Source organism: Sinocyclocheilus rhinocerous, unplaced genomic scaffold (assembly GCF_001515625.1).
Source record: "Sinocyclocheilus rhinocerous isolate Xijiao unplaced genomic scaffold, SAMN03320098_v1.1 scaffold692, whole genome shotgun sequence".
NCBI lineage: Eukaryota > Metazoa > Chordata > Actinopteri > Cypriniformes > Cyprinidae > Sinocyclocheilus > Sinocyclocheilus rhinocerous.
Window position 1 is genome coordinate 408,392 of NW_015638954.1, and position 10,663 is coordinate 419,054.

General features: G+C 38.7%; 2 protein-coding genes across 2 annotated transcripts in view; one reads left to right on the forward strand and one right to left on the reverse strand.

Annotated features, from left to right (window-relative positions):
- Positions 1 to 2,237, forward strand: part of LOC107750313 (procollagen C-endopeptidase enhancer 2-like) — a 13,410-nt gene extending 11,173 nt beyond the window's left edge. The window contains exons 8-9 of the mRNA XM_016565637.1: positions 1,369 to 1,539; positions 1,701 to 2,237. Of these exons, the coding sequence (XP_016421123.1) occupies positions 1,369 to 1,539; positions 1,701 to 1,831 (302 nt within the window). The 3' untranslated portion in view covers positions 1,832 to 2,237. The remainder of the gene's footprint in view (positions 1 to 1,368; positions 1,540 to 1,700) is intronic.
- Positions 2,238 to 6,729: 4,492 nt separating this feature from the next.
- LOC107750314 (progestin and adipoQ receptor family member 9-like) lies at positions 6,730 to 8,692 on the reverse strand. The gene has a single exon (XM_016565638.1). It carries the CDS (start codon positions 7,937 to 7,939, stop codon positions 6,824 to 6,826), a length of 1,116 nt encoding a protein of 371 aa, XP_016421124.1. The 5' UTR covers positions 7,940 to 8,692; the 3' UTR covers positions 6,730 to 6,823.
- Between the last annotated feature and the right edge of the window lie 1,971 nt (positions 8,693 to 10,663).

Genomic DNA, 10,663 nt, shown 5'->3' on the forward strand with positions numbered 1-10,663 from the left:
GGAAACGTAATCGGCGACAAGACCATTCATTATTTTAACCATGTCAAAGGATTATTTCTCCACCCTATGTGAATCTGAGAGGAGATATATTAAGAAACTAAATTTTATCGGTCTATGTCAGTGCCCCTTTTCCTAACCTTCCTTTTGTTTGAGAAATGATCCAACTGAACGGCCCAACGTGAAATACCCCGACATCTACAACTATTTGTGTCCTAAATGCTCGTTTTTTGGGGGGGTCGACAGCTTATAAAAATGTAGTTCTGGGTTTTTTACCTTGTTTACTGTACACCTTGCCACATAGCAGCTTTTAGGCATTGCTCTGTTATTTGTTATAAGTCAGAAATGACAAGGAGGCAGCTTCCCGCAATAGAAAGTCAATGGAGAGCGTTGGATTGTCCCCCCCGGTGTGGGCGTGGCCTAAATGCGCTCGGTCTCTATAGACTCATAAGAGGACAGTCATTTGAGGCCTTTAGTGCAGACAGCTGCTCGTGTAACGGAGGCCAGTGGTAGGTGCTGTGCAGGTAAACCTCACTCCCCTAATCTCAAGAGACGCACTAGCGACTGATGCTAGTGGCTGCAGTCTTTAGCCTCCTTGTTAGTGCGTCCGCCTCCCATGCCGGAGACCCACTCGGAGCGAGAACGAGGTGTGGCGGTAAGGACCCGGAGAGAGGGGTTACATTGGTGCCGTGACCCGGATGGGAGTGAGGTGTAGGGGTATGAGTGTAACGGAGGCCAGTGGTAGGTGCTGTGCAGGTAAACCTCACTCCCCTAATCTCAAGAGACGCACTAGCGACTGATGCTAGTGGCTGCAGTCTTTAGCCTCCTTGTTAGTGCGTCCGCCTCCCATGCCGGAGACCCACTCGGAGCGAGAACGAGGTGTGGCGGTGAGGACCCGGGAGAGAGGGGTTACACTCACACAGTAATGATGGACCTTAGAACAGTGCTTACAACAAACAGCTAATGTAATGGTCAAGACTCAAAACTATAATAAAATTAAAAATAACATTTTAATAATATTTAATAATATTATTAATAATTGTGTAATTTATTATTATTTATGATATTATTATTAATTACTTTTATAATGAGTATATTATTAATAATAGCAACAGCTATAATAATAATAATACTATAGCTGCTGTTATTAACCATTACAAATGTAATATTTTATTATTATTATTATAAATCATTGCATATTAAATGTTTCATTATATAATTATTTAATTAATATATTACTTAACTAATATAATTATTTCTTAATAAGTTTTTATTATTATTATTACTTTTTTATTGGAATCTGCATGCAATTGTAGATTGCGCATCAGAAGCATGCAATCATCTGATTTTCTTCCTTTATATCTCCCACAGTGTTGACTGGTAAAGTGACATCACTTACCCCTGGATCTCAAGGAAGTGCTGAAGTCGAGGTGTCCATCATTAAGGTCTATAAGGCAGGTAGACTTCAGTTCAGAAAGAGAGGACCCACCACATCTGCCACACTGACAGCAACATGCTTGAAGTGTCCTGCACTGCGTAAAGGTGAAAGAAACACACGAAACCAGTTCGTCCACAAGCAATTGTGCATGACTTGTCTTCTGTTACTGTACAACATTTAAGAATATGCACTGGTTCATATTTTCGATCATTTCACTGACCTTTTGTTTTGATTATTTAATAATCATTGTGAATTTACATCATAGGAGACAACTATGTGCTGATGGGCCAGGTGAATGACGAAGGCCTTGGCATTCTGACCCCATCCAGCTTTGCTCTTCAGTATAAGTCAGTGCATGACAAAGCACTGGCCAACCTCGCAAAGAAAACATGTTGACCTCACAACCACCCTGACCAGTCACAAGCCGAATCCCACCCACTCTGGTCTACTTTAATCAGGCAGGGAAAGGTCAAGTCAAATAAACAAAATCCTTAATTATGAATTGCATCTTTTTATATAACTGAGGAACAATATATGAGTAAACAGTTTAAGTAAATATTCTAATAAGAGAACAGAAGATTCAGAAATCTGTGGTATGTTATGCATCACACCAGAACCTTTCAGTCATATTCAGGGTATAAAGTACAGGGTGATTTACCATTTTATGTTCATTGTGTTTGTATTATTAGGTTAAGTCTGTTTAATGTATTATGCAAACATTTGGATAAGGCACAGTGTATTCATTATAAATGATAAAGCTCCTATAGTTAAAGATGGATGACATGTAAAATATGAATTTATCAACCTTCATCTTTTAATCAGAAATCTAAATTAAATAACTTTAACGATACATAAACGTTTTGAGTGTATATTTGCATAATAATACTAAACCATAACTGCTAATCATATCTACACTACCGTTCAAAAGTTTGGGGTTATTAATATGTTAATGTTTCTGAAAGAAGCCTCTTACACTCACCAAGGCTGCATTTATTTGATAAAAAAATGCAGTAAAACCAGTAATATTGTGAAATATTACCATTTGAAAGAACTATTTTCTATTTTAATACATTTAGCATATTTATTGAGTAATTTATTCCTGTGATTGCAAAGCTATACTCCAGTCTTAAGCGTCACATGATCCTTCTGAAATCATTTTAATATGCTGATTGGTCCTCAAGAAGCATTTCTTATTAATATCAGTGTTAAAAAAGTTGTGCGGTTTTTGTAAAAACCATGATGCAGGATTCTTTGATGAATAGAAAGTTTAAAAATAATGTCACTTTTGATCAATTTAATGCATCCTTGTTGAATAAAAGCATTTTCTCATTAAAAAAAACGTACTGAACCTTAACTTTTGAATGCTACTGTAGATTTATTACACTACCATTGACTAACACTCTCTGTAAAAACAATCATGTCATGACATGTATGTTTTGACAACAAGGTGGAAAGAGCCACAGAGGATTTCCTCCTTGAACTAAGTGTTCCAAGCCAATAGAAAACAAACAGCTGTATGTCTCCATCAAGTGGACACATCTAGAATGAGGTGCTGTGTTTAGTGTCTGCAGTGTGCTGGAAAAGAGCCACAAAAAAAAGGCAATGGAAAATTTATCCCTTAGTTAATTTCCCTACAATTAATTTAAGGTGTCTGTCCCACACTATTGTCTATCTGAAGATCTGAGGTCATTGCTGCATCCAAGATATATTTATGTGTTTTGGTGTTTCACTTTGTAAAGCATGTAGATGGCCAGAGGACAGACACATAGGTAGAGAGGGGTTGGGCTGTTTTGTGAAATAAGAGTCACAGCTGCTCCTGTTACTCAGCATTAGTCAATCACACACACACACACACACAAACACGGATATGTAAATGCAAATATTGGCAAATTCACACCTGCAGACGTGGAAATGTGAACATAACATCCTTCTCTCACAGGATTTCTCAGCTTAACATTTAATTTAAAGCGCTTATTTGGTCCCACTTTTAGGTGCCCTTAACTACTTTGTACTTGCATTTAAATTAATAATTTGATACAATGCACTTATTGTGTACATATACATATTTTACATTGTACTTATATTTTAAAAATACCTGCATGTAATTACATCTGTAATTAATTTCTGTAATTACATAATATAATTGCCCTGTTGACCCATCCCTTACACCTTAACCCACCCTTAAACCTACCCATACCAACAAACCTGTCCCTAACCTTACCCGTATCCCACCTCAATAGCAGCAAATGTGTTTTGCAACACAATATGAACACAATAAGTACATTCATTGTACTTATTTTTTGATGTAAGTACATAGTAGTTAAGGCCACCTAATATAAAGTGGGAACGCTTATTTTTTGTGATTTCAAAATGTATCTTATACACATAAAATAAAACATGCACACTTGTACATCTTCTTTTACAAAGAAACAGACAGACCTGATTTACCATTTACATTTATTGATCTAGTTTTCATCTTTTGATACAGATGAAATAGATAGAAATAGAACCAGTACAATAACTCTTGTATATTAATATCCACTAAACTGATAAGTATTCTTGTTTCATGTTCAAGCCTATATCTTAATAAATAAGATATATTAGCATGATCAACTTAAGTAAACCATGATTATAAACTCAGACTACAGCAGTGGGCATACAGCATAGTTTCCAGTGCATTAAGACTATAATCAGTCTTCTCCCCTGAGAATTACAACTGTTCTAGACAAACTGTTCTAGAACTAGAATTTCTAATCAAGCTGTTTTAATCACAGTTTTTAAATATTCATATTTTGGTGTTTTCTCCAGAGCGAACATATTTGATACAGGTTTAGTCTCTTGTACATTTGTGACCCTGGAGCACAAAACCAGTCTTAAGTCGCTGGGGTATATTTGTAGCAATAGCCAAAAATACATTGTATGGGTCAAAATTATCGATTTTTCTTTTATGCCAAAAATCATTAGGATATTAAGTAAAGATCATGTTCCATGAAGATATTTTGTAAATTTCCTACCGTAAATATATCAAAACGTAATTTTTGATTAGTAATATGCATTGCTAAAAACTTCATTTGGATAACTTTAAAGGCGATTTTCTCAGTATTTTGATTTTTTTGCACCCTCAGATTCCAGATTTTCAAATAGTTGTATCTCGGACAAATATTGTCATATCCTAACAAATATACAACATACATCAATGGAAAGCTTATTTATTCAGCTTTCATATGATGTATAAATCTCAATTTCAAAAAATGTACCCTTATGACTGGTTTTGTGCTCCAGGGTCACATTTGATCTGTAGAGTGTAACTATATGTCTTATTACAGGTGTGGGGTGTTAGCATAAGGTGAGCAATATGACCGCACAAAGTTGTCAGACCTGCACAATGGCAAACAAAAGTCGCAAGCAGCCCAACAATGCTCTGTCAAATATGCTGAAACCTTCCGGTTCTAAAAAGTTGTCCAATTTTGTAGACAACCCAGCTCAATTTATTAAAGCAGGATAAAATGTACATTGGGTCCCCTGTCAAGCTCAGAAACATGTGCAAATAATAATTCTGTCTAGATTTTAATACTACGCTTGTGCAACACAGTGCAATGTAACAAATTCTCTATCTCATTATAGGATACAAACAGTATTAAGTATGAGGCTTTAAAAACTCAAGTTATTAATGAATAACGAATGAATCCCTGTGAATGATGAAATACATAAAAACTGAAAAAATGCTATAATATGTCCTCACACCTATTGCAACTATTCGGCCTGCCTGACTTTGAAATTGGAGGACAGAACAACAAAGACATAACATCTTTTTTGACAGCCACAACACCTGATTCATCAATGACCTCAATTTGCCATTCACAGCAACAGAAAGACATGTTCACAGAAATTCACAAATATTGTTAAACCACACCAAACTCTCAGACTAAATAACATGTATGTTTTGTCAACACGTTTTTTCACTAAAGCACATAACACACTCTCTTATAAGAGCACCATTTACTGAAAGTATCTGATTGGTTGAAAGAAAATTCAACTACCCAGCAGAAAGACCAGTGACAACTCATGGCTGTATACAGTACAATAAAGCTGAATACAGCCAACTAGTAGCACTTTCTAGACCGGCACCTGATCGAAGTTATTAATAACTATAATTTACCACAGACATTTTTGTGTAGCACATGACTACAGTTCTTCAAAACTGGCCTTTACAGTAAAAACAGTACTTGCTGATATGTTTTTCAACAATATGGCTTCGTTTTTCTCCTTTCAGTCTCACCACCAAGGCCTTCACCCAAACGTCAAGTCATAGAGAAGCGTTTGCAATCAATAGCAATGCATAGGTACAGTAGATTATGATATAGCATTTCAACTCAAATCTACGGTTACCACCTGTGCTGCCACACACCTTAATTAAGGTCTATAATTGAAAGTATTGATAGTACAGAGTGAAATGTAAGGTTCATAAAAACTGTGAAGGGTGTAGTTTAGCACTGCAGTGATGTATACTCCACCCCTCTCATTTCCCTTTGCTTCAAACACTTTGGCTGAAGCTATCTGTGTTTGTGTGCACTTCCTGTTTAAAGGGTTTGTTAAAAACAGGGAGGAAATGTGAGTGGGCGGATGAGAGAAAAAGCCAGACAGCGATAGATAGATAGACTGAGAAAGACAATTTCAAAGATGAAGAGTGTTACAATATAAGGTGTCCTAGTAAAAGCTCAATAATGCGTCATTTTAAACCCTTCTCGAGTGAAAATTATGAGAACTTTCTGGAACCAAAAAGTAAGTTCAACAATACAGCCGCTGGGGAGCAAATGTGGCAGAGTCAGCTTACTGATTGCAGAGCAGCAAGGACTTTGACCACCCGACAGCAAAAAGCAGCCTCCCTCCAAAGTCCTTACAATGAAACCTGCTAAAACATTCACAATTTTTGTCAAATAATGCCTACTGTGCACTTTTTTTTTCGGTGGCCATATCAAAAGGTACAGTTCACCCAAAAAATGAAAATTGTCCTCGTTTACTCACCCTCATTTCATTACAAAACTTTCTTTCTTCTGTGGAACGCAAAAAGCTTAAAAGATGATCTCGACTCGGAATATACCAGTAGTCATATGGATTCATTTCGTGTTACCTTTATGTCTTTATTAGAGCTTGAAAGTTTTGGGTCCCATTAAAAAAAAAAAAATTATCTTGTGCTTTGCAAAAGAAAGAAAGCCATATGAGTTTTTAGACAACATGAGGGTGAGTAAATAATCACAATTCCCATTTTTGGTTGACTGATCCCTTATAAAATGATTGAAATTACAGAGTTCATCATCATTGAAACATTGTTCAAAAATGAAAATCCAAAACAAGATCTTTAAACCTGACCAGCATACAGTGTCTCTCCTAATGTACCTTTAGCTTTTTTTGCTCTGGTGCGTAGATCTGATACGCCTGCCAACCAAAACCGGCTATAATGCATGCTATGCACCCCTGCAGGAGCAACATGACCCCATAGGTGGACCAGAGTGTTGGTCCAGGGAGCCTAGGTGGCATTGCAGGTGATAGTACCAAAGTTGGGTTGAGAAGCAGGGCCTGCATCTCTACTTTGATCATTTGCAGCTCATCCAGGATCGAAAGGAAGGTGCAGCAATGGAACCACTGATGGCTATGACCCCAGATATCAAAGTTCCCTGGAGAAAAACGTTCTGGGATCTTACTGATATTGAAGAGGGCAGATACCACCAGCCAAAAGCAATGGCGGTAGAAGAAGGCAGCCATGGTGGAGAACAGATGAGGGGAGGAGGATGACGGCGAGCTCACGGAGAGACGGTAGAAGACAGGAGTGGAGGAGACAAAAAACGGAAGGAGGAAGACAAGGGTGCGGACAGCATAGCGGTACCTCCGCCAGCACTGTCTGGTGTTACAGCAGGTGATGACGCATACGATAGCGACGAGACAGGAGGATGGGATGTAGAGGCTTTCAAAGAACAGCTGGAACTGAGTGGGAGAAGATGCAGAGGGCCAAGCCTCATCATTAGCGTTTAGGCTCTTCATTTGGGTAGAGTTCAGCCCCCCGAATCCAATCTCTGGTATTCCTGCTTGAGGATGGATGTAGTAGTAATATGCCAGTGAGGAACCCACTGTATACGCACTAATAGTCCCATAGTCCACAAAGAAACAGATTTCACGAATGATGAGTGACATGGAGTTGAGAAGATGAGCCAGGCTGCTGGCTAGCAGCAGGTACAACACCCCCAGGAAGTAGTTCCAGAAAGGGTAGAAAAAAGGATTGCTAGGTTCCGCCGCTCCTTCCCACGTGAAAACCTCAAGAAAGTGAAAGGCAAACACAAAAATGGGGAGGAAATGTGTCCAGAAGTTTCCGGTCTCATTGGTGGGACGAAAAGCAGAGACTAGGCACTGCCGTAGGCTGTAGTTGGGGAAACGATAACCAGACAGAATGAAGTTCTCAGTCACTCTCGGTGGAACGTCAGTGTGACGTAGTAATGGAAGTGACAACATGATTGGACCTACCAAAAGACGAATTCACTGATTAGCAATAAAATTATCTCCTGAGCTTAGAATCATTGTTGAATTAGATTTATTAAACTGATAACATACATAGCTAGCACTACCATGTTGAAGGTAGTCGTTAAATAACTAGTATTGCTTACAGAACGCTTGACTGTCAAACTGAATGACATAACTGAGGCAAAACTGTCATTTTAATAATCCTTTAGAAGCATTTATGTTGTTCATGTGCAGATTTCAGCTGGCAAAGGCAAATCTCATGGCTCAATACAAAACCCAACAGCATGTGCTGAAATGACTGTGGTTTTAGCAGAAATAAATAATCCTGCTGTTGCAAGTGCAACAGTCAATGGCTCCAGGGTCCCCTTTTTCCGTTAGCTCAAGTCTTTTCGTTTTAAAACTATGAACGATTAAAAAAAAACAATCGCCGAGGATGCTTCTCTACCACTGTTCAAGTCTTCCAAGTGAACGATCCGTTCGTGACCTTCACGTCACCTGAGGTCCACACGACTTCGGTCACACATCAAACAGTGAGCTTGTTTTTTCAGTGCGGAAGGTCTCGTTTGCTTCTCACTGCGGCTGCATCTCTCCTGCATTAAAGCTTTTGAAAGTAGGTCATGTGGGACACCGTCGGGCACCGGCCGGTCTCTGAAAACGAGCGTCACCCCTCAGTGTATTATTCATGCTCCGCCGTGCATAATTCATCGGCCAGATTATCGCGTGCTGTCTCATATGAAGATGCACTGCTGTAGATTAGTAGACCGCCGTTTCATGCAGTCTCACGGCGGTGTTTTACTTCAGAACGGGAACAGAGAACATTTCTCACGATTCAGCTGTCTGTGTGGCGGCTAATTCCTCTATTTTCGCCCATGTTAAATGCAGTTGTGCTGGTTTAAGCGTCTCTTCGCTCGACATTCGCATTGCGGTGCTCTGTGATCCGGCACGAGCTCTTTTCCAGGAAGGAGATGTTTCGTTTCTGCTCGACAGCACTTCTAAATAAACAGTCAACCGCCGTCTAGTCCCTTTATCATTAGATTGCCCTTGACTTCTTGCACAAATGCCGGCTGTGGGGTGTTGTAGGACTGTTGTAGGTCTGTCGCTCTCTTGTCTGGCCGTTACTTAATCAGGATAAAAGCGTCCGTGTTGCCAGCTCCGGCAAAGCAGCGCAGCACTCTTAACGTGATGTGTGTGTTTGTAGTCATACGAGCTGTTAGTCGTCAGCAGGCAGTGTCTCTCTTTATGTGTCTCTCTCACACCGACACTTATGTATGCTCTATCTTTCTCCCCCACGCGCTAGGCAAAACACTCGCCGAAGGCTACGGCATTTACAGACTAGCTTCTGACCTGAGTCATGACTGATTTCAATAGAATGTTGCAGGCCTTATTTTATTGCAAAGTTAATATACGTTACAGTATGTCAAATGACAGTTTTGTATTTTAGGTTAAGCATTTGTCTTTTAAACGTTTAAACTGCTGTTTTAAACAGCAACAAGCCACAGACAAAAGGTTATGTTAAACTACTTCATATTTTGTATATGATACATTGTAGCTGTAAATTGACATCTGCTGCTTTGTGTTTTAAAAGAGGCTCAGATCGCAAACGAAAACTTGTGCTTGTGCAGATTTTTGTTTACACATGTGCAACAATATCCGTTCTGTCACATGAGTAAAAAAAAAATCTAAAGATTTGTTACAGCGTAAAGGAAGCCTTATTTACACAATACAGTGCTAGCTGAAGTTTCTCGCTCTGCCTTATATATATATATACAGTGGTGTGAAAAAGTGTTTGCCCCCTTCCTGTTTTTTTAATTGTTTGCATATTTGTCACACTTAAAAGATTCAGATCATCAAACAAATTTTAATATTACACAAAGATAACCTGAGTAAAGGAAAGGATCTCGAGTAAGAATTCAAACACGTTTTGAGCTCTTTTTTTAGTTTACTAGCAATAAAACACAATTTGAATCACCCATACATACCCATTTATTATTTCTAGGCCGTCTGAATTCTTCATAATGACACCATAACATTTCATGAAACCACTCTGTCACAGCAAACAGCACAGACTGTTAACCTGTTAGCTTTTCTGTGAAATTATTCACAACTCGCGCCCATCTGAACTTCTGAGTCCTCCAGCATAAGCAGTCTATAGTGTCCCTCTGTAAGCATGCCAGGTGGCCCTATGATGGGCAGTGAGTTGTAAGAATAGTGCTATCATTAGAGAATACAGATTTTTTTACACGGGCCAGCTGGCAGAATGGACAGCACATGTCTGATTGTGCTGATTTTGGATTATTTCTAAAGCATGTTGTGATGGGACAGTATTGGTTATTTGTCAGTGGTCACTTACAGTATAATAATCATCCTTTCATATCAAAAACACCATGAATTTTAGAAAAGTAGCAGCAGCAGTCATATTTTAAGCCTTTCTCACACGCTTGGGCACCTATGAAGATCATATTTTATTAAGACATTTTAATAAAATATTTAACATGTTTTCCTGTCATTTTAATGTGAATAGGTCAGGGGGCTTTATACTCTCTGTGGGCATACTGTAGTTCTAAAGTTTTTAATACTGTGCTACATAGCATGCAGAATACTGCCAATTTAGGAGCAATATCATAAAAATTCCATTTATATTGATATGTTTATGTGTATGTATATATGCATGAGTGCACCCACATGTATATGTACTCATTAGGGGGTGGGCTTTGC

Excerpts from the sequence above, each read along its gene's own strand:
- LOC107750314 (XM_016565638.1), bottom strand. The coding sequence starts at position 7,939 with ATGTTGTCACTTCCATTACTACGTCACACTGACGTTCCACCGAGAGTG.